Raw genomic sequence first — 24,669 nt, 5'->3', positions numbered from 1 at the left:
TCCCCTTGTTAGCTGCAATTTTCTTCTGTTCTGGGATCAAGGAAAAAGACTTCCAGTTTCCTCCAGGAAAGGACAGGTCCGTAAGGAACCTTTCAAATGAGAATGTAAATATTTTGTGCAAACCATTTATTAAGGTAACCCTGGAGCCCAATATCATAAACTTTTCTACACTTGAGAAAAGTTGACTTTGTTTACTTTCAGTTCTCTCAAATGTCTACATCTTAGTTACCATTGTTAGTCATTTACAAAAATTAAAAATCTTAAATTCATCCTTCCTTTGTAAAAATGTAGTTCTTATTCCTGATAAATTATCTACAGAAGTTTTTGCAAAAGATTTTATTCCTACTTAATTATCTGCAGTTCATTATGTGTACATGGGAAGTGAATTTTATTTCCCCATAAACTGTACTTTTTCTTTACTATCAAAGAATTTTATTTCTAACATATGTTGGCCCCTATTTTATTCATATCCTGGCTAATAATTTACTTGTCAGTATCCTTCCTGGAAATTTTCTTGAAAGCATCTTTGTGTTTCTCTCAAGGCCTAACATATATGAGTGATGTACCCAAATTTTTTTGAGTTTCATTACACATCCAAGGACATTTTGTAATTTAAAACTTACTTGTCAGAAGAAGAGACTCAGAAGTTTCTGTCTCTTCCCACACTGCTACAACCACTCATTTTAGAAAGGCCCTAATAAAATTTTACAACCATATTAAAGTTAACCTTTTAGCAAGAGTAAAAACCAAAATATCCACCTGAATGATGTTTCCTTAATTGGTTTTAACAAGCTTGATTTAAAGTTCTCTCATTAGTCATTTTACACCACTAACATCTTAATCTGAAGGGCAGTTTGATAAGTTGTTTCTGATCTGAATGGAAATTAAATTATTTTTGGTAGAAGACTGAATGCCTATGATAAAACTTCACATGTTCTTGATTCTATTTAATTATCTCATTTGCCTTTTTTCAAAATAGGAATTTGGCTTGGAACAAAATTGCTATTATTCACCCCAATGCATTTTCCACTTTGCCATCCCTAATAAAGCTGTGAGTATTCCATAACTTGTTTATGCTATGTCTCTTAATAACTGGGGACCATCTAGTCAATTTTAAAAGTTGGTTTTGTTGAAGAGGCTGGAAATGCGCAGATTACCTGCCCTCTGTGTTCTCCGTGCCTAGAGCTTGTCAGAGCCAAGGAGGAGTTCTGCTCCTCCAGGGCCACATGGGCCCTTAAGTGGATAATTGATCTGGGTGACACCTGATTCTCATTATTCAGCCAAAGTTTTTTATTCTTGCTGAGTAATCAGGTGGAATGGAATAAGATGTCAATTCAGGTCTGAAGGGCTTCCATTTTATTTTATGCCATTTTGACTGATACAGAATCTTCCCGTCCCTTCCCCCAGCCCCAACTTCCCATCTCTTGCTCCTTCCTCTCCCCATCTCTTATCTAATAAAGAAAGAAGAAATTGGTTAGACAGAAGTTAGAAGAGGAACGGGAGTAAATACACTTTTTACTTCTCACTCCTAATCTAGTCAGCATCACTTTTCAATTAAATATAGCACCTTCCCCTTGATTTTAGATGTCCCCACCTGACAAAATGAAGCTGAATATAGAACAATTTGAATACAATTAAAACCTTTTCTCCCCTGCCATCCTGACTGTGAATAGAAAAGTTATCCCTAGCTAAACCAAAATGGTTACTTTTACCGTTAGGAGTAAGGACCCTGCTTAGAAGTTTTTATTGAGTAGTTTGGCGATCTTTAGGTTGTTGTTTTTTTTAACATAAATGTTTTATGCTAACATAGACTAAAAGCCAATTGTTGTTTGATGTTTTGCAGGGACCTGTCGTCCAACCTCCTGTCGTCTTTTCCTGTAACTGGGTTACATGGTTTAACTCACTTAAAATTAACAGGAAATCATGCCTTACAGAGCTTGATATCATCTGAAAACTTTCCAGAACTCAAGTGAGTTTGTCATTAAAACTAATAAGATGCATTTGTGGTCATGTGAAATAATAGATGTATTATAATGGTGTTCTAAATTTATGAGGTCGTGAAACCCTTTTGAATTGCATTTCATGCCCTCAAGTCTCCCAACCCTGGAGCATTGTTAGGACAAGCCCTGCAGTGGGAAAATGTGTCCTCCTGACCATACTTCCTTTCCTTCTCAAAGATGCCTCCCAGAATCAGAGTTCATTGGAGGAGTTTGAAAACCATTGATCCGTGGGATATATATAAACTAGGGCATGTCATTAAATAACATTATAACATTATTCTACTCTTGTTTACAATTTTTAATTTAGCTTGTATGTATCTAATAAAATGTACTAAATTAATATTTGTTTGAGGACGTAATGCTGCTTAAAATTGGTTATGCTTATTATAGACAAAGAAGTATCTTGAAAGATTATGTATTTTTTAACCCACGGTAGTTTTTACATACTTTTAAAATTATGAAAATAATAAAACCCCAAAAGAGAGTTGGGAAAGTATAAGAGGGAACAAAAATCTTTTTTAAATTTTTAATGTTTTTATTTTTTATGGTTACATAGTTGGTGTATATATTTATGGGGTACATGAAATGTTTTGATACAGGCATGCAATATGTAATAAGCACATCATGGAAAATGGGGTATCCATCCCCTCAAGCATTTATCCTTTGAGGTACAAACAATCCAATTACACTATTTATTTTAAAATGCCCAATTATTATTGACTACAGTCACCCTATTGTGCTATTGAATAGTCGGTGTTATTTATTCTTCCTCTTTTTGTACTTATTAACCAGCCCCACCTCCCCAAAAGTCTACCCTTCCCAGTCTCTGTTAAGCATCCAAGAACAAAAATCTTGAAAATGCCCCCCTAAACAACATTTTTAAGTTACTTCCTTCCAAGCTTTATTTCCAGTGCATTTTTAATTGTTAGACTCAAAAGGTGCATAGAAATATATGTCATATTTTAGTCACTTATTCTGCCATAAGCAGTTTTTCACGTTGCTACAATTTTTCCTAGCAGTCATTTTTTTAACCTTTTTATTTTGGAAATTTTCCATCATTTGAGTAATGGAAGTTGCATCCCTCAGTTTCAGCAATTAAGATTTCATAGTGATCATTTTTAATAACTTCATTGTTTTTATAAATAGCACTGTAATGAACACCTTTATGCCCATAACTTATATTTTGGATTATTTATTTAGGCTAAAATCCAAAGGTAGAATAATTGGGTGAAAGAAGATGAATACTATATTTAATTATCCGTTTCTTTAAGTGTTTTTTGTTTGGGTTTTGTTCATTTAAAGGGTTATAGAAATGCCTTATGCTTACCAGTGCTGTGCATTTGGAGTGTGTGAGAATGCCTATAAGATTTCTAATCAATGGAATAAAGGTGACAACAGCAGTATGGACGACCTTCATAAGAAAGATGCTGGAATGTTTCAGGTTCAAGGTAGGACTTGCTATGCCATGGTAATGAAATTGTGTTGTGTTCGATGGAACACATGAAAATGAATTACATTCGATGAAAAGTCGTCAAACAGGCCGGGCGTGGTGGCTCACACCTGTAATCCCCAACACTTTGGGAGGCCAAGGCAGATGGATCACTTGAGGTCAGGAGCTTGAGACCAGCCTGGCCAACATGGCGAAACCCTATCTCTACCAAAAATACAAAAAAATTAGCCAGGCATGGTGGCACATGCCAGTAATCCCAGGTACTTGGGAGGCTGAGGCATGAGAATTGCTTCAACCCGGGAGGCAGGTTGATTCCAAAGCAGCTGAGCTGAGATTGCGCCACTGCACTCCAGCCTGGGCAACAGAACGAGACTATCTCAAAAAAAAAAGAAAAAAATAATTATCAAACAAATTATCTGAACTTCAGACACGTCCTTATACCTCAGCAAATTGTGAATAAATCCCACATTTTAAAGACTACCTGAGAAAGAGAAAACTCGCTCAGGATTCATTCTAAAATTTCATCTGTTCTGTAGGTGAATTCTTATATTTGTATTTATAATTAGATTCCCCCTTAGCATATACTGTCCTCAGGGGTGATTACTGACATGGTGTTCCATCAGCTTTTTACAGGGTGCTTTTTCGGAGGATGACTTTTTCATACATACTTCAGAAACTTTTTCTCCAGAAGGCAAAATCCATTTTCATTCTTATGGCCTGGAAGGAGTGAAAGATATAAACATTTTAGATCCCTTCGTATTTCAGCAGAAGGGCTTAAGAATCCTACTTTTTGTTCAACTGATTCTAAATCATTCTCCTCACCTACCCCACCCCAAGGTATCTGTCCGGAAGGTGAAATGAGATAATGTCTGTAAAGCTTGGCTTTCCTTGAATTAAGACGTTACTTAAACAGACAACAATGCCTCTCAAACCACACCTGTGGTAATGAGGAGGTGCTTTGGGCACCACCCCCTGCCTTCCCTGCCAACCCTGCGAGTTTGCACAAGGTCTAAACAGACTAAACAGAAGGATGGCTTCTCACCTTTTGGGCCTTAAAGGTTTGTTGATTCCAAAGCAAGTATGATTCAGTCTGTCGGCAGATAACCTTACCAGGTTTTCCTGTCTGCGTATCTGTTTAAGGAACTGATATCTTGGTCCTTGCCTTTTTTGTTTTAGGCCACAGCATGTGTCTTGTTCCTGTTCTTGCTTCAGTTTTTGCTCTTCCTGCCTCACCCACTCTAATGTCTCTCAAAAATGTTCACTCAAAAAATAAAAACACAAGCAAAAAGTTATTAGAGAGCCTACTTTGTGCCAGGCACTGTTCTAGGCCTTGAAAGCACACAATGAACAACAGAGAGAGACGGTCATTCATGGAGTTTATTTTCAAAAGCAGTGATTCTCAACCCTGGACCACATATTAGAATCACATAGCAACTTTTAAAAAATATTGGTCCCCAATTCCCACATGAGACCAATTAAATCTGTGTCTTTGGGGAAATATGTTAGATCACAAAACTCCTATTTAATGGATAGCTAAACCAAGCACCAAGTAGTTACTTGATTTGTCCTCTGTTATGCAGAATTCCCAGGGAAGATTGAAACGTACTGTATCTGATTCTTCCTCTGGTGTTCAGAGAACACAGCCTAGAACATTTGCACTATAGCTATTGTAGTGTTAGAAATTTGGATAAAGTGGTTTCTGCTCTGAATGAAGAGGCCCATAGCCTCCTCTAATTTAGCTCTTCAATGTGGGAACATCATGAGCTGCAGGAAACAAGAGCAGAATGGGAGAGTTTAGATGTTATACCCGGAGTCTTGGGTCACTCTCCCTCATCCCCAGTTGTACTAGAATAGTATGTCACAGCAGCTTGAGTTGAACATCCAAAGGCAACTTTATAATAGACTTGCAAGAAAGCTAGAGCACAAGGAATTTGTGACAGTTCATGTCTCCAGAATAACCCAGGACTCTCCACTCTGGGATTTGGTCCCTTGAAAAGAGAGGCAGAACTAATCATTCCAGGACTTCTTGTGCCTGTAGATGAACGTGACCTTGAAGATTTCCTGCTTGATTTTGAGGAAGACCTGAAAGCTCTTCATTCAGTGCAATGTTCACCTTCCCCAGGTGAGAAAGGCATCAAAACTTCCTCAACAGCAGTATGCACCACTGATTCTGAGTCCATGAAAAACAATGCAGTTATACTTTAAAAGCCAAATCTGTGCCAACTATGCAGCTCATCAGTAACCCTCATGGTGGCCTGTCAAATACAAATGTTCATTCCCTGGAGTTTTCACTTGCCAATAGGATTGAGGTGGGAGGACTTTTGATTTAACTTAATGTAAACTAAAGAATCAAGTGTGTTGTTAGAGGTATATGTAATTTTTAAAATGATATTAGCAATTTACCCTGAAATAGTATGCTATAATCTTGTTTTGTATAATCACCGACTTTTGAAAGTGACTTAGGTTTTTCTTATAAATAACTATTTGGTAAAAGTAAATAATAGTTTGTACAGATAGGAAGGAAGGAAGGAAGGAAGGAGAAGGAAGGAAGGAGGAGGAGGAGGGAAGGGAAGAAAGGAAAGAAAAGAGGAAGGGGAGGGGAAGAGATGGGAAGGGAGGGGAGGAAAGTGAAGGAAGGAAGGGGAAGGAGGAGGAGGAGGGGGAGGGGGAGGGGGGAAGGGAAGAAAGGAAAAGAAAGAGGAAGGGGAGGGGAAGAGATGGGAAGGGAGGGGAGGAAAGTGAAATTGAATTCACTTAATAGTTTGTCCCATTCCAAAAAACAGGATGAGCCAGTTGAAAAAAGACAGCTAGGAGGAGTTGATATTTTATTTTTAATGAATAGATTGTTCCTTGCTCCCTAACCTCAAATTTTAATCTAAAACTAAGATGAGATTTTCATGAAATGCACGTTCATAATATTATGGAATATTTCCCTAGGATTCTCCTTGTCTGCCTATGGAAACTTGTGGAAATATTCTGAAAAATTATGTAATGAAAAGTCCAGGAGATCTGGCTTTTTACCTGGTGCCAACACAGCTGTATCTTAGGGACTTCAATCAAGTGATCAAAATACTCCATTCTCATTTCTCCATCAATACCCTGGAACAGGAGCACCTGGTGTACTTACCCAACTAGTGCTGCAGAAGATCCAGGGTGACAGTGGCTTCAGATAGTGGAGCATGCACATGGGCACTGTGTGTTGTCAGGCTGTTTTTGACCACTATCTTTTGGCATCCTAAATAAAGAGACAAAAGGGTAATTCAGCAAAAGTTGTAAACCCTAATTTGATACTCAATCTTTTCCTTCCTTGGACTTCTAGGCCCCTTCAAACCCTGTGAACACCTGCTTGATGGCTGGCTGATCAGAATTGGAGTGTGGACCATAGCAGTTCTGGCACTTACTTGTAATACTTTGGTGACTTCAACAGTTTTCAGATCTCCTCTGTACATTTCCCCCATTAAACTGTTAATTGGGGTCATCGCAGTGGTGAACATGCTCACAGGAGTCTCCAGTGCTGTGCTGGCTGGTGTGGATGCATTCACTTTTGGCAGCTTTGCACGACATGGTGCCTGGTGGGAGAATGGGGTCGGTTGCCAAGTCATTGGTTTTTTGTCCATTTTTGCTTCAGAATCATCTGTTTTCCTGCTTACTCTGGCAGCCCTGGAGCGTGGGTTCTCTGTGAAATGTTCTGCAAAATTTGAAACGAAAGCTCCCTTTTCTAGCCTGAAAGTAATCATTTTTCTCTGCGCCCTGCTGGCCTTGACCATAGCCACAGTTCCCCTGCTGGGTGGCAGCGAGTATGGTGCCTCCCCTCTCTGTCTGCCTTTGCCCTTTGGGGAGCCCAGCACCACGGGCTACATGGTCGCTCTCATCTTGCTCAATTCCCTTTGCTTCCTCATGATGACCATTGCCTACACCAAGCTCTACTGCAATTTGGACAAGGGAGACCTGGAGAATATTTGGGACTGCTCTATGGTGAAGCACATTGCCCTGTTGCTCTTCACCAACTGCATCCTATATTGCCCCGTGGCTTTCTTGTCCTTCTCCTCTTTACTAAACCTCACATTTATCAGTCCTGAAGTAATTAAGTTTATCCTTCTGGTGATAGTCCCACTTCCTGCATGTCTCAATCCCCTTCTCTACATCCTCTTCAATCCTCACTTTAAGGAGGATCTGGTGAGCCTGGGAAAGCAAACCTACTTCTGGACGAGATCAAAACACCCAAGCCTGGTGTCAATTAACTCTGATGATGTCGAAAAACAGTCCTGTGACTCGACCCAAGCCTTGGTAACCTTTACCAGCTCCAGCATTGCTTATGACCTGCCTCCCAGTTCCGTGCCATCACCAGCTTATCCAGTGACTGAGAACTGCCATCTTTCCTCTGTGGCATTTGTCCCATGTCTCTAATTAATATGTGAAAGAAAATGTTTTCAAAGGTTGAGAACCTGAAAATGTGAGATTGAGTATATCAGAGTGGTAACTAATAAGAGCTGAGGTGAAACTCGGTTTAAAAACCAAAAGAGAATCTCTCAGTTAGTGAGAAAAGGCTGAAAACCTATTGATACTTGAGAGTGAATATAAGTCTAAATGCTGCTTCTATAATTTGTTCAGCTAAGGGATAGATTGGTCACACTATTTAAGTGAGCCCAGATCAAAAAAGCAGATTGAAATTTCCTTTAGAAAAGATTCTCTATGATTTGAATTGCATTCTCTTTAAACTCACCAATGTAATCATTTTGGGAGGAGGGAGAACCCACTTACTTTCCAAAAATGGGTTTATTCAAACCCACAAACTCAAGAGGTTGTTGGGGGAATTAGGAAAATAAGGGTTTTCAAGGAACTGCATTACTAGGTAGAGGCTGAGATCCATAGGATTTCATTCTAATGACCATGTGAAGATGTTTGAGCCCTCCTTTGCCTTTCCTCAGAAAGGATCCTTCCAAGGCACCAATCCCTTGGATGGATAATGTAAGGTATTGTTAACTCACTCATATTGAGATCATTTTTAGAGATAGCAGGTTTTATATATTAGCGCTAGATGGTTCCACCCTCATGGTGGAATAAAACTGCTTACAAATATTTTGAAAGGAAAATTGACCGAAATTCTTAAATTGTTACGAAGGCAATCATGCACAGGTGATGTATGTCTTATCTGATTTGCTTTTAACTCCTTGGTGCCCAAAGCTCAGAAGGGAATTCCACTGCCAGCAATGAACATACCTGGAAAAGACAATAAGCAATTTGGGTTTTTTTTTTTTCCTGGGTTAGTAAATAATTTTTGCAAGAGGTTTTATCAGTTGATTCAAACCGATGTGTATCTTAATGATCAAATGTGCACATGACATAAATTAAGTCCACTGATACAACTTCTCACACATGCATCTCTAGCAGCTCTGGCAAACCCAATATCTGACACCACTTTGGACTCAAGAGACTCAGTAACCTATTATCCTGTTTATTTAGCTTGGGTTTAGCTGTGTTCTCTCTGGATAATCCACTTGTGTCAGGAACATTACTTCTCTGCTTATTCGATATTAATACTGTGTTAGGTATTTTAAGAAGCAAGTTATTAAATAAGAAAAGTCAAAGTATTAATTCTTACCTTCTATTATCCTATATTAGCTTCAATACATCCAAACCAAATTGTTGTTAGGTAGATTTATTTTTATATAAGCATGTTTATTTTAATCAGATGTTTTAACTTGGATTTGAAAAAATACATTTAGGAGATGTTTTATAAGATATGTAAATATAGAACTGTATTTATTACTATAGTAAAGGTTCAGTAACATTAAGGACCATGATAATGATAATAAACCTTGTACAGTGGCATATTCTTCCATATATATTGCGTTTCTCTGTCCATTTTCTTTAAATTCATGAACTGTATATATGTAAATATATAGTACTTGTAAATAGATTCTAAATTTGCTTTTCTATTGGGTAAAAAATAAATTTGTAATAAAATGTGACTATAAAACAAAATATTTTCAAGTCTATTTATTGAGCCCACAGGCAGATATATAGTCTCCTAAATGTTTTTAAGTTTTGGAGTATAAGTACCTTTGCTTTTTAAGTATTAATATCTGTTCTTAATACTCTAAATAGGTTGGACTTATCTTAAAAAATCAATCTTTCACAAAACAAATCAAAATATCATTACCAACTCCTGAATTGTTTATGATTGCTACGCCATTTTGTCCTGACTGTTGTGAAGCTTATGATAGTTTGGATTTTATAAGCTAGAACTTTTTTTGGTCTCAAACCTCTTTTGCAATGTAAGAAAAAACCTCACAATTAGAAAGAAATATATGAATAACAAATCAACCTTAAATAATTCATTTGATGATTATGTCAAGGCCAAAACATGAGGACATGCAATTCCCAGGGCGCAAAGAAACACGGTGTTCCCCTTCAGTCCCCGTCCCCAAAAACATGAGAAATGAAATTATTTTTCTAGACATCTGTGCCAGACCTTACCAACTCCAGTGGTGATTCCTGCCCTCCTTGCATGGATTGCAAAATGAAACGATTCAAGTACTGATAGGAGGCACAGTATTATTGCTAAAATTAACATGTTTACAGAGCACCCACAGGGCACCTGGCACTGAGTTTTCCACCTACCCATCAGACTTACCCACATGCCCAAACCTAGTTAACAGGTATCCATGGGATCCTCTCTTGTGCAGTCCATGCTTGGCTTGGCTTATCTTCAGCTGAAACAAGAACTCACTCCTGCTACTCTCACACCTCTTAGCCCAGGCAGCAGATATAAAAGTTGCCTCTAGAGCAATGCATCTCATTCTTTCTTTTTAATATTTTTAACATACTTGCCCAAAGTCAGGAACAAGTCCTGGCAGCCCCTTTGTCTCCCACTCAAGAAAACACAAGACAGTAATATAATTAAAAAAAAAAAAAAAAAACAGATACTTAAATTCACTGCAACTTATTTCTTTAGATAAATCCACAGGCTTTATTATTTTATTGACAAAACACTAGTTATAATACCCCTTACACAAAACACTGACATCTGATAAATGTTCTTCACTCTAATACAGCATAATCAGAAAGAACTTGAATTACATCCACAAATAAATAAATCTACAGTGAGAAGGGGACAGATTGAACAACAGTAAAGAACAAATCATGGAGCAAATTTGTAAAAACCATAAACTGTGAACTAGCTTAAAGTAAGGGAGTAACAATTTTGTTTCCAAAAGCAGGTTCATTTATTCAACAAATACTGTGCACCATTATGTGCAGTATTCTATGCATTGGGGATAACAAAAAACAAGGTCTGGAATTCGCATTCCAGTGGAGGGGAGATAGACAATAAACAAATATAAACATGTAAATATCCGACAGGAACATAAATGAAGGAAATGAAGCTATTTTAAATAGCCTGTTGGGAATGCTTAGTGTGCTGCTTTAGACGTGGAGCTCAGGAAAGGCCTCTCAGAAAGCCACCTTTTAAGCTAAGACCTTATGCTCACAATGGAGCTACCTATGCTTTTGAATTTAACCAGTTACATCAAAAAACTCATCATCTGTAGTCCCTCTCTTCATATGTCACCCATAACAAACTATTTTGAAGGACATTTTAATAGAAAAATATATTAGGTGGCTGTTATCACACATAATTTTTGTTCAACTCTTACTGAAGAGAAAATCATTCTTATATGAAATAAAAAACATCTACTCATTTAGTTTTGGCTAAAAATAGAAAAATGAAGTAGTAAAAGGAAATAAAAGTAGTCACACCCTGTTCATTTAGAACCAGAAAAATTCTAACATATGAAAAAATAACATTGTCCTGCTTCTTTGTTAATCTTACCACATTTAGTTCAGGGGCCCATCTGATGAGAAAGAAGTCCTAGATAAATAGACGGGATTGCTGTGACTCTACTAGTTCCATTCACGCTCTTCAGTACTGGAGATTTGATTTTACAGTTCCACTCTGCAGATAAAAGAGACTGTCTTCCTACGGGCCACTAAACACTAACCATTTTCTCTCTCAGGCCACAGAGACCCTTAACTACGATTAGGTTATGGTCGCTTTTCCTTGCAAGTGAAGTGGGGAGGGGCTGTGTAGCCATATCCCCATTTCAATGTCCTTATGAACATCTCCAAAGACGTTGAACTCAGATTCTTTTTTTTTTTTTTTTTTTTTTTTTTGAGACGGAGTCTCGCTCTGCCACCCAGGCTGGAGTGCAGTGGCGGGATCTCAGCTCACTGCAAGCTCCACCTCCTGGGTTTATGCCATTCTCCTGCCTCAGCCTCCCAAGCAGCTGGGACTACAGGCGCCCGCCACGTCGCCTGGCTAGTTTTTTGTATTTTTTAGTAGAGACGGGGTTTCATCATGTTAGCCAGGATGGTCTCGATCTCCTGACCTCGTGATCCGCCCGTCTCGGCCTCCCAAAGTGCTGGGATTACAGGCTTGAGCCACTGCGCCCGGCCTGAACTCAGATTCTACACTGACTCATTCATCTCACACAAGTTCCTGAAGCCTATCGGGTAGGATGATAAAACTTCAGAAACAGGCATAAAATGCATGTGATAGGCTGGAGAAGCATTATGGAATACAGGTTCATACTCATTGTGGACATGACTTTCCACTCTAGAGACTGTACTTTATGGGAATGTTGAAAACATGCTACTCCATGAGAACAGTGAATGAAACAGTGAGTGGAATAGGGAAATGATATCCTATCAAATAATAGCCTAAAAAATGGAGAATGTATCACCTGGAGAAAAGCAGGCTAAAGGAAAATATTTAAAATCTTTGAATAATTGAAATTTACTAAGTGCTTTCCTAAGTACCAGCCTATAGTAGGCCAAATAGTAAAATGATTAAACTCAACTGCCAGACAGGCCTGGGTTCAAATCCTACTTCTGTTACCATCTGTGTAATCCTTGGACAAGGTATTTAATTTTTTTTTCAGCCTCAAATTTCTCCTCAAAAATATGGGCATCATACCACCAGTCTCATAGGATTGGAAATACTAATAACTCAGTGTATATAAAGTTATCATCATACTACCTGAAAAGTATTGAATAGTACATATTTAATAAATGGATCCTGTCTTTTTCCCCTTTTTTGACAGCCTTATGGAATGAGCAAAGAAGGACTTGTCATTTTGCCAGTGAAAATATAGAGTCAGAAAAATAAGTGACTTTCAAAGGTCACAGATGAGGAACTAGGATTAAAACCCAAGTTTCACTTAATAGCACTGAAAAACAGTCATAGAGTAAGCTGACTTACTCTTTAAGAAAATAAGAACCAACTGGTGAACAATTCAGAGAGACAGATTTGGCTTACCTAAGAAAGATTCCATCATGTCTCTTGTATACCAAAAAGAACTATCATACTGAGTGAGAAGTTAGATCAAATTACAGCTCACTTTCCAATGACCAACGTTTTGGATGAATGCTTGTTAGTCTTCTCAGAAGGAATGCCAGATTCAGAAGATTGCTGAGGAAGGCAGTGAGACCTTATATCAACATCCTGAAACCAGAGGGTATAGTTGTCACAAGTGGGTAGGTGTTCGCCAGTCCACTCAGCATGGTGAAGGATAAAGACGTGAGATTTAAGCCCACTTGTTACAGACCTGCTGTGGAACACTAGAAAAGTCCCTTCATTTTTTTGGCTCCTGACTGAGTCTAATCTTTGCCCTCAAACTACTGATGAAACAATATCAACTCTTTAAGGTTCTAGCAGGTTTGATGTCTGTTCTTTCTACTGTTCTCTCTCCCCAGGTAGTAAGAAGTACAGATAAAAGTCTAGTAAGCCAGAGCCACAGCCCCAAATCATAGAAATACCATCACCAAACAGCAATAGATGGCAAAGTTAAGACATCACACATCAGATTGTCTCTTTAGCTGCTGACAGTCCTCAGATGTCTACCCATCACTCTATTTGCTGCCTGCCTTCCTTCTTTCTTCATATCATTTTTGATCCAAGCCTGTAAATATTAGATTACTGAGGTGAAATATTCAATGACTGTGGTTAGTTAGCCTCTTTTGATCATAAGTCAGATGGAGAGTAGAGAGTTACTGGGAGGACACATGTGGAAATAAGTAAAACAGGAATCTGGCCAGGCGCGGTGGCTCACGCCTGTAATTCCAGCACTTTGGGAGGCCAAGGCAGAGGATCACCTGACGTCGGGAGTTCGAGACCAGACTGGTCAACATGGTGAAACCTCGTCTCTACTAAAAATACAAAAAACTAGCTGGGTGTTGTGGCATGTGCCTGTAATTCCAGCTCCTCAGGAGGCTGAGGCAGGAGAATAGCTTGAACACGGGAGGTGGAGTTGCAGTGAGCCGAGATGGGGCCACTGCACTCCAGGTTGGGCGACAGAGTGAGACTCCATCTCAAAAAAAAAAAAAAAAAATTAAAGAAATAGAAGAATGGCTACTCCATGGACAGAGCAGCACTAATGGCTGCTAGTTGCCCATTTTTATGGTTATTGCTTGATGATATGCTAAACAAGGGGTGTATTATTAATGCCTCCCCTTTTTAGACCATATAGGGTAACCCTGGCGTTGCCATGGTATTTGTAAACTGTCATGATGCTGCATCCACAGAGGATGTGTTAGGGGTTGTGGCTGGAAAACAACTGCAAATATGGGAGCATGCGCTGGATTAGTACCCCCAATCTGCCTCCCTTAGTAAGGAAAATCTGTCTGGGTCCTTGAACCTCTGGATGGCCCAGCCGCCAGGGCTCTGTCCCACAAGGACAATGAACAACCAGATTCTTTCCCTTTTAGAGAAGCAGAAGATTCAAATTGAGGCAAGACAATTTAGTAGTAAGTGCATGCCCTCAGGGAAAACCTTGTAGGGGAAGTGTTGGGGAAATGGGTTGAAGTAACAAGCACCAGCAAATACAGTTATGCCATAGAGAAAAGTTACAGAATTTAGATGATTGGGCTGGGTGGGGTGGCTCACACCTGTAATCTCAGCACTTTGGGAGGCCAAGGCTGGAGGAGCACTTGAGCCCAGGAGTTTGAGCCCAGGAGCTCGAGACCAGCGTGGGCACTGGGCAACATGGCAAAACTCTATCTCTACAAAAGAAAAGAAGGAAAGAAAAGAAAAGAAAAGAAAAAAAATACAGAATAGAGATGATCAACTGGAAGCAACAGAAGTGTTTGAAGCAAAGACAAAGAAAAACTGGGTCACCACACTGGTGAGAAATCCATAAGGTGAAGGGGACAATATGAACACTCTATCCCAGGGCTGGGTTATAAGCCTTCCACTTCTTATTTATTTATTTATTTTGAGCCAAGGTCTTACTCCCTCACCCAGAATGGAGTGCAGTGGTGTGATCTCGACTCACTGCAACTGTCAAAGGTGTTTGAACCAGAGCAATTTCGTCTCGAATAAGGAGCTGGGTAAAATGAGGCTGAAATCTACTGGGTTGCATTCCCTGATGGTTAAGGCATTCTAAGTCACAGAGGAGATGGGAGGTTGGCACAAAATACAGGTTATAAAGACCTTGCTGATAAAAGAGCTTGCAGTAAAGAAGCCGGCTAAAACCCACCAAGACCAAGATGGCGACAAGAGTGACGTCTGGTCGTCCTCACTGCTACACTCAGTCAGATCATGAAGGGAAGATGCTTGAACTGAAAGAACAAACAGAATTTTGGCTGGCAATGACACCATGAGAAGCCAAAATTATGTGTAAATTTAAGTTTTGAGAAGTAGAAATGGCCACTACGGTGAGAAAAACAAAAGACTGGGGTAGCAAGCAAAAAGGAGTAGAAGATGCCAAGCAGCTCTATGAATAAAGTTTCTAGACAGTTCCATTCCCTGGGTGGCTTGGTCATGGTTTTTGGTCCTATTTTTAGGTGTCTGGGAATTTGCCTGTTGTATTCTTTCAATGAACCCCTTTTATACTTGAACTAGTTTGAAGAACTTTTTGTAGTTGTTACTATCCCTCACAAAAAAACCACTCTCCAACTAAAATGCCCACCCCTAACTGTCCAAAACGTTTGTAAGTATAGCTGTATTGTCTTTCCTAAATGTCTGGGCAAAATCTTTTAAGCCTTTCTTCCCCAGCTCAGGTACAGTTTCCATTGCCACAGGGGATATACAGCAGGAAACCAGTGACCCATCCATGAATCATCATTCTATCCCTCATTTGCTATGGTCACTTGCTCTGTTCATTACATTAGATATATTTATACAACATCCAAAACAAAGTAGGCATTTATTTATATATAATACATGCAGTGCATACAGATGGAATTTTTTTACCTTGTGAAAGGAAAATAAGTAAATAATAAATACATAAATAAATACATCTTGGAAATCTTGGTACCCCAAAATCACTAAGCTAAAGGGAAAAGTCAGTTTGGGAACTGCTTAGGGCAAACCTGCATCCCATTCTACTCAAAGTCATCCCTCTGCTCACTGAGAGAAATGCATGTCTAATTGCCTCCTCTGGAAAGGATAATCAGAAACTTGAAATAATGCAACCATTTGTCTCTCACCTGTGACCTGGAAGCCCCCTCCCCGCTTGAGTTGTCCCACGTTTCTGGACGGAACCAATGTACATCTTACATATGTTGATTGAGATGTCTCCTGTCTCCCTAAAATGCATAAAACCAAACTGTGCCCTGACCACCTTGGGCACATGTCATCAGGACCTCCTGAGGCTGTGCCATGGGCATATGTCCTCAACCTTGGCAAAATAAACTTTCTAAATTAACTGAGATCTGTCTCAGATTCTCGGAGTTTACAACCTAAAACTCTATCTTTAAAAACTTCCTTTCTGTTTTCAAGTAAGAAATTTGGACAAAGAGAGTGCTAGAAATAACTGCAAGTGTTCTGGGATCAGACACCCCTAGGCTTGAGTGCCAGCACCACCATTTACCACCTGGGTAACCTTAGGCATATTACTTAATTCCTCTAAGTGGTAATTTCTTTGTTTATAAAATGGGAATAATAATAATGGCTTATTTCCTCACAGCTTATTTACTCCCTACTGAGGAATTATTAATATCAAAGTGTTTAGTATATCATACATGCTCAATAAAGGTGTAGCCATTGTCTAGAGTTTGGAATGGCACAATAAACAGAACCACCTTTGCCCCAAACCTATTAAAAATGGGACAAACAGAAAAGCAACAGAGGTAAAACATCACCTTCATTACCGATAAAGCTGATCAAAGATAGCAGGGTTTTTATCCACCAGCAACTAGGCTTCCTAATGCTTAATGTAAGAATTCGGCAGATTTGTCCACTGAGACACAGAGAACATCAGACCACCACACACCTCCCCACACAAAAGTGTGCTTCTATAAAATAACATCATGGGAGAACAGAGCCAAATGTAACCTTGTTGGGGACAGTAACAGAAGGAAGAAAAAAACAGATATGTCACTTATCCTTCCTATGGAAAAACCAGTAAGAGGCTGGCATGCTGCCAGGGGTGTTACTCTAATAGTGCTCCCTCCTATGGAAGGAAACATCAGGGAGTGAGTGTGATTTCTCCCCTAGACTTCATTACGTTTTGTTCTTTCAGTGTAATTTATGAGGCTTACCCTGTGGGACTGTGATAAGCCAGAAATGTGGCTGTCCTCTCAGAGGAGGATCTCAACTGCAGACAGGGCAGTTTTATTCCACCTTCACAAAGCTGTTTCCCAGCTTCTGGAGATATCTTCCCGGGACCAGGAGGAGCAGGATATTTGGTCTCTAGAAGGCTCTGTAATGTCATGCTCCCAAAATACCCTGTTTTTTCTCAGCTTTCGAATATCTTAGACTTGCTAACGACCAGGGTAGTCTATATGAAAACATACACTCATCTGTGGACACAGCCTCTATAAACCTCAATAATCTATGAAGACAAAAATACCACATAGCTGTAGATTCAAACCTCATACTGGATTTGAAAGGTTCTGACAAATAGCATCCTTTCCCTTGGCCTGAGCTCTAAACAGTGAGAAACAAGAAAAAATAATAAGGCAGATACGTATCAATCTGCCACATTTCTTAATCATAAACTTAATATTTAGAATGTGCCTTAAATATCTCAGCAATGAGCTCTCCAGAGCTAGTCATATTCTTTTCCCAGTCGCTGGCAGCATTGGATGGCCATAGCCTCCCCACTGGGAGGTAAGACGCCCTATAATCCTGGAGCTGCAGAACTTAGATCCAAGTGGACAACCTCATTCCAAAATTTTAAAAAAAGAGGACGGGGCTTACCCAAGCAGGCCAGATTCCTTTCCCAAATGCTCCAATAAAAATCTATTATTCCTGCTCCCCTTGGAGAAGACAGTGAATGAATATACCAAAAGGCAGGGATAGTGACATTAATGGAGCTCCCTCTACAGAGAAGGAAGTATCAAGAATGAGGCATATAAACTGGGCGTGCTGGCTCATGCTGTAATCCCAGCACTTTGAGAGGCTAAGGCAGGAGGACTGCTTGAGCCCAGGAGATCAAGACCAGCCTGGGCAACATGACACCCACATCTCTACCAAAAATTCGTAGAAATTAGCTGGGCGTGGTGGTACACACCTATAGTCCCAGCTACTCAGGAGGCTGAGGTAGGAGGATCTCTTGAGCCCAAGAAGTTGAGGGTGCAGTAAGCCATGATCATGCCACTGCATTTCAGCCTGGTGACAGAGCAAGACTGTCTCAAAAACAAGCAAATAAAAAGAATGAGGAATATCTTTTTACTGCTAATAACTATTATTTTATTATTAAATATATTTTAAGTGGATGCTTGTCTAGAAAAGCCAGCCTGTCATAATAGTTATTATAAGGACTTGATCCATGTCAGGTGGTATGTTGGGTGCTTTATGCACAATATGTCACTTAATTAGGATACAAGCCTATGAGATGTGTCTTGTTATCACTGCCATTTTGTAGATTAAGCAATAGCACAAAGATTTGTTAACTTGCCTAAGATCATTTACGTAGTAAATAGGGGAGACAGGTCTCAGAGACATTTCTTTTAACAGCTACACTAGTGATTTTCAAAGTATGGTCCCTGGGAACTTGTTAGAAATGCACATTTGTTAGAAATGACAGGCATCACTCCAGTCTTACTGCATCAGAAATTCTGGAAGTGGAGTCCAGCAATCTGTGTTTTCATATGGCCTCCAGGTGATTCTGATGCAGGTTAAAGTTGAAGAACCGCTTTACTGACTACAGGAGTAGACCTTAAGAGAGAATTGAGCTATCATTCCTAGGGCAAGGGAGAATAGGAAATGAAAAGAAAAAGTGGTTATCCTGAGTCCAGGGTAAAGGGGAGTAGTGGAGGCATGACATTTTATCTCATATTTTTAAAAAATGAGTAAAAATGTTGGCTAAAGCATTGACTAGGAGAAATATTTATAGAATTGGATAAATATCCTTTTGTATTTTTAAAAAATTTGTCTATAAAAAATTTATGTAGCACACATTTAGAAAAATGTAACTATTCTGTAAACATTCATTGAGTGTGTACCTTCAGGGGTAATATAATACAGTGACTGAGCATTCAGACTTTGAATCCAAGTAGCCTGGTGCTATGGTTTGAATGTCCTCCAAGGTTTATGTTTTGGAAATTTAATCCCCAATGCAAATGTTAAGAGTCGAGATTTTTTTTTCTTTTATGAGATGATGGATTTGTTTATTATCTGGATTGCAGTGATGATAATGTCTACTAACTTGCCTAATTGTATATATTAATTATGTGCAGTTTTCTGTATACCAGTTATAACTCAATAAATCTGGCAAAGAGATAATTATTTAAAGCAAAAATATTAAGAATGTATTTTGAGGTTTAGAATAGATGTAAAAGTAAAATATTTGAGAATAATAGTGCAAATGATGACAAAGAAAAAATGCAAATATGCTGCTATGGGGTTCTTATAATATGGATGTTGCAGTGTATTATTTAAAGATAGACTGTGGGCTGGGCGCGGTGGCTCACGCTTGTAATCCCAGCACTTTGGGAGGCCAAGGTCGGCGGATCACGAGGTCAGGAGATTGAGACCATCCTGGCTAACACGGTGAAACCCTGTCTCCACTAAAAATACAAAAAATTCTCTGGGCATGGTGGCGGACGCCTGTAGTCCCAGCTACTCAGGAGGCTGAGGCAGGAGAATGGTGTGAGCCGGGGAGGCTGAGCTTGCAGTGAGCCGAGACGGTGCCACTGCACTCCAGCCTGGGCAACAGAGCGAGACTCTGTCTCAAAAAAAAAAAAAAAAAAAAAAAGATAGACTATGATACGGCTATTTTGTTAATTAGCCTGATTTGGTCATTCTACATCATAAACATGTAGCAAAACATTACATTGTGCCTCATAAATATATATACTTTAAAAAATAATGTCAACTTTCTTTTTGGATTTAGGGGGGACATGTGCAGGTTTGTTACCTGTGTTATATTGTGTGATGCTGAGGTTTGGGGGACAATTGATCCCATCACCCAGGTACTGAGGAGAATACCCAATAGTTAGTTTTTTAACCCTTGTTCCCCTCCCAAGAGGTGGGATCTTTAAGTGGTGATTAAATCATGAGGGCTCTTCCCTCATGAAGAGATAAATGCTATCCATCAAGGGATGTGGCAGCAAGGGAGTGGATTCCTAATAAAAGGATGACTTTGGCCCCCTTCTGGGCTCTCTCTCACACTCTTGTACTTTCTTGCCCTTCTGCCTTCTGCCATGGGATGACACAGAAACAAAGTCCTTACTAGATGTGGCCCCTCATTCTTGAACTTCCCAGCCTCCAGAACCATAAGCCCAATAAACTTACATTGCTTATAAATTACCCAGCCTGTAGTGTTCTGTTATAGCAACATAAAATGAACCAGTACACCTGGATTCCAATCCCAACTCCAACTTTCAAAAGTTGTGTGAAGAAAGAGATCTTTAGTTCTCTTTCTTCAGAGTGCTCATCAGTAAAATGGAGTTGATACAATCATATTATACTGTGTCTGTCAGCAAAGTTCACTTTCCAATTGCTATTGTCTGCATGTTTGTGTCCCTCCAAAATTCATGTATTATATCCTTATCCCTGAGGTCATGGAATTAGGAGGTAAGGCCTTTAGGGACGTGATTAGGTCATGACGGCAGAACCTTAGTCAATGGGATGAGTCCTCTTGTAAAAGAGACCCCAGATAGACAGCCCTTCCACCATATGAGAACACAGATAGAAGAAAAGAGGCCCCAAATAGCCTTTCCACCATTTGAGAACACAGATAGAAGGTACCATCTATGAAGAATGGGCCCTCAGCAGACACCAACTCTGCCAGCTCATAGATCTTGGAATTCCCAACCTCCAGAACTGTGAGAAATAAATGTTGTTTATAAGTCACCTAGTTTATGGTATTTTTGGTATAGCATCTTGAATGAACTAAGACACCAATTAACTGTAAAAATAAAAAAACAGTAATATATGTCATGGAAATATATTAATTATGTGAAAGGTTGTATTTTCATTGGAGGAATACGCTGTTCCTGTATACCTGATACTTATCTAACTTATCAAATTTTAAATCTCCATTTAATAGTAAAAAAATGATCTTGCTTGATATTCTGGTTAAAACTTGCTAACCACTGAGAGGTTTATTGGAAGCAACAACAAGAAGGTGACCCACAAAAAAGAAAAAGAAATACTTGTACTTTTTACCCAAGCCTTTTGTCCTAACAAGAGCAGAATTGGCCCTCTGGGGTACAGAGAGGCCTTTGATCTAAAGTGGACCAAATGTCATTGCTTCAGATTAACATAATTTTATTTGCCATCATAACTTTATTTCCCAATGGCAAAATAAGAATTCCTGGCATGCTGTTTTGTTACAATAATTAGATAAAGATTGTGTAGCTGATTTTACACTCTGCAATCTCTGGAATATTCAGAGATTTTTCTCTGAGTATCTTTGTAATAGAAGGAAATTTTAAATATTTTTAATGTATGACTGGAGCGATCTATCCCAGCCAAATTTCAGTGGAGACTGACAACTCTTCTATACAATTTATTTTTCTAATTTTAAGAGTTTATGGACCGTAGGATGTATAGTGTGTTGGGCTGGTTATGTGCATGGTTAAGTATGGAGAATTGCAGAGAGGAAAGCTGCACAGAGCTGATTAAGAAGCATCAGGATAAAGAGAAATGGATGCAAGCCTATTGATAAAAGGAGTTATCCCATCATTTGGGTATATACATCATTCATTGCTTCTTTGGCTCTAGATAAAAAAAAACAAAAAACAAAAAAACCAAGTTTTGACATGGGAAAGTCAGTATGCCTAGTAGATATAACCTGTTTCAAAGAGTTAGTCTGACCACTCTCCAGTAAAACATCCTTCCCCAATGTTGATACAATTATGAATTAAAGAACTGATGAGACTACTCTGCATTAAACTTTTTTGAAATGTAAAGGCAGTCTCAACCAAATAGGTGTTCTTTGTTTTCATACTCCCCTATTTCCCCCATCCAAGCAAGATTAAAATCCATTTCTGATTGGATCAGCAGCCCTAGAAGTAATGTGAATATGGGTGTGAGATCTGCAAGTCACTCATTGTTTCACTCCCTCCTCTCCATAGAGACTAAAGAGGCTCCCAGCTGTGTAAGCTGCACCTAGAGCTATTGATGAGTCTGGTTGCACAAAGCAAAGTGCTTTTCCCATCACTGTAGTAGCCAGCCTCCAAGACAACCTCCCAGTGATCTTCACTCACTGGTGTTCACACCATTGTGTAATCCCCTCCCATATTGTATTAGGTAGGTTTGGTCTGTGTGACTAACAGCATATGGCAGAAGTGATAGTATGTTGATATGGTTAGGTTTTGTGTCCCCACCCAAATCTCACCTTGAATCGTAATTCCCGTAATTCCATGTCAAGGAGGAGACCAGGTAGAGGTAATTGAATCATGGGGGCCATTTCCTCCATGCTGTTCTCGCGAGAGTGAGTTTTCACAAGATCTGATGTTTTTATAAGGGGCTCTTCCTCCTTTGCTCAGCACTTCTCCTTCCTGTTGCCTTGTGAAGAAGGTGCCTTGCTTCCCCTTCTCCATCTGCCATGATTGTAAGTTTCCCAATGCTTCCCCAACTATGCTGAACTGTGAGTCAATTAAACTTCTTTCCTTTATACATCACCCTGTCTCAGGCAGTTCTTTATAGCAGTGTGAAAATGGATTAATACATGTCATTTCCAGGATTAGGTTATCAGACCAAAGCTTCTGTTTTTTTCCTCTCTCAGCCCACTAAATCTGAGCAAAGCTATTTGTCCTGCCATGAAACCACTCAAGCAGCCTAGGGAGACATCTATATGGTGACAAACTGAGGCCTGCAAATAACTGTATGAGCAATCTTGGAAATAGATCCTTTAGCCCCAGTGGAACCTCAGATGACTGACTGAAGCCCCAGCCTATAGCTTGATTCAACTTCACAAGTGACCCTTAGCCAAATCACTCAGTTAAGCACAGATACTGTGACACATGTTTGTTATTTTAGGTTGGTAAGTTTTGGGGATAGTTATGCAGCAACAGATAACTAATACTGTGGGTAAGCAAGGAGTTATAGTTCACTTAAATTTCAAGAGCACTTCAATATTTAAAACTTGGGAAGCCAGAAGTATTCCTTAGCATCAGTTTTGGAGGAAAGCGCATTGATAAGGATGAAAATTAGTAGTTAGTTTTGTGTTTCTGAAACCTGGCAGGCACACACTGCATAATGAAACAGTAAGCCTAAAGAAAACTATGCAACTTGTTGCTACTGTATCACAGATATTAAAACAGATGTCCCAGTGATTTGGGACCACATTTCTTCATTCTTTTGCATTTTAAACAATGGAAATCCATGTTTTGCTCTCTAGCTTGGAGCAGTGCTCCTCAAATTTTAATGTGCATGAGATCACCTTGGGATCTTATTAAAATGCAGATTCTGATTCAGTGGGTCTGGGTAGGGCCTGAGATTCTGCATTTCTAACAAGCTTCCAGATGACCCTGATGCTGTAGATCCAGAACTACACTGAGTGGCAAAGGCCTAGATCACTGTAGTCTTTTTAGCACATTCCCTACACCAGGGAATCTCCAACTGAAAAAGCCGTATTTTCTTATCATCTCTTTGCAAGTGCCATCCCATCCATCAATACTAGTTTCCAAACCTTTACTAGAACTTTCTTTCGCCAAATAACAGTTCAACTCAATTATTCCACTTTTTGTCTCTACTTGTTCTTCTTCCTCTAGTGAAAAGTTTTATCAAGCAATGAGACCCCCCCACCACTAATAAGTCGTTTTATTCCTTTTTTTTTTTTTTGACAGAGTCTTGCTCTGTCACTCAGGCTGGACTGCAGTGGCACAATCTCGGCTCACTTCAATTTCTGCTCTCTTAAGTTCAAGCGATTCTCCCACCTCAGCCTCCTGAGTAGGTGGGATTACAGGCGCAAGCCGCCATGCCAGCTAATTTTTGTATTTTTAGTAGAGACAAGGTTTCACCATGTTGGTCAGGCTGGTCTTGAACTCTTGATCTCAAGCGGTCCACCCACCTCAGCCTCCCAAAGTGCTGAGATTACAAGCATGAGTCACTGCACCTGCCTACCCTTTTCTTATTATTATGAAACACTGCCCTAACCCACATTTCCAAGCCTTCTATCCTCAAATAGCTTCTACTATCACACATCTCTTATGGCTAAGCCCTTTACTAGTATGCTCTTATTTTATCCTGACAACTTCAGGTGAAATAAGCACTAGTACTAATCCCATCTTAAAAATGAAGAAATGTCGACTTAAGAATTGTTAAGTGAACTTTCTCCTGATCATACAGCCAAGTTTTCAATCCAAGGAAAATCCAAAAAGAATTTAAGCACTATGGCTATATTTATTTCCCTGCTGAAACTTCTCAGCCCTACCCCCTACATATCTAAATATGCAATTCTCTCACTTTCATACCTCTCAACTTAGATCACAATTCATACAATTATAAGAACTTACACCATCTTTTGTCCTGATTGTCCAATGACTTAATCAGTGATGTTACATTCTGCAGGCATACACCCACAAATGTTTAAATTTAGTGTTTTCAGAGGACAAGAACCTATACTGAGTCTTAGAAGCTCAATTTTTAGTTTTTAAATTTTTCTTAGAGACAAAGTCTCATTATGTTACCCAGGCTAGAGTGTAGTGGCTATTTACAGATGTGATCATGGCACACTGCCTCCTTGAACTGGGCTCAAAATGATCCTCCCACCTTAGCCTCCTGAGTAGCTGGAACTATAGGTGTGAGACACTGTGCAGAGC

General features: G+C 39.4%; 1 protein-coding gene and 1 long non-coding RNA gene across 2 annotated transcripts in view; one reads left to right on the top strand and one right to left on the bottom strand.

The window, feature by feature from the left end:
• LGR5 (leucine rich repeat containing G protein-coupled receptor 5) overlaps positions 1 to 9,435 on the top strand; it is a 149,670-nt gene extending 140,235 nt beyond the window's left edge. The window contains exons 14-18 of the mRNA XM_033221267.1: positions 980 to 1,051; positions 1,844 to 1,969; positions 3,303 to 3,448; positions 5,489 to 5,572; positions 6,770 to 9,435. Of these exons, the coding sequence (XP_033077158.1) occupies positions 980 to 1,051; positions 1,844 to 1,969; positions 3,303 to 3,448; positions 5,489 to 5,572; positions 6,770 to 7,857 (1,516 nt within the window). The 3' untranslated portion in view covers positions 7,858 to 9,435. The remainder of the gene's footprint in view (positions 1 to 979; positions 1,052 to 1,843; positions 1,970 to 3,302; positions 3,449 to 5,488; positions 5,573 to 6,769) is intronic.
• On the bottom strand, positions 3,820 to 7,048 carry LOC117089743. Its single transcript, XR_004439733.1, has 3 exons — positions 6,852 to 7,048; positions 6,578 to 6,685; positions 3,820 to 4,167 (listed from the first exon to the last, which is right to left on the bottom strand). It is a non-coding gene; the product is annotated as an uncharacterized LOC117089743 (long non-coding RNA).
• Positions 9,436 to 24,669: the final 15,234 nt, after the last annotated feature.

The sequence above is a fragment of the Trachypithecus francoisi genome, unplaced genomic scaffold (genome assembly GCF_009764315.1).
Source record: "Trachypithecus francoisi isolate TF-2019V2 unplaced genomic scaffold, Tfra_2.0 Lachesis_group11, whole genome shotgun sequence".
In the NCBI taxonomy this organism is placed as follows: Eukaryota; Metazoa; Chordata; class Mammalia; order Primates; family Cercopithecidae; genus Trachypithecus; species Trachypithecus francoisi.
Note: the sequence above shows the minus strand (reverse complement) of the source record. Positions and strands in the feature narration are given on the sequence as shown.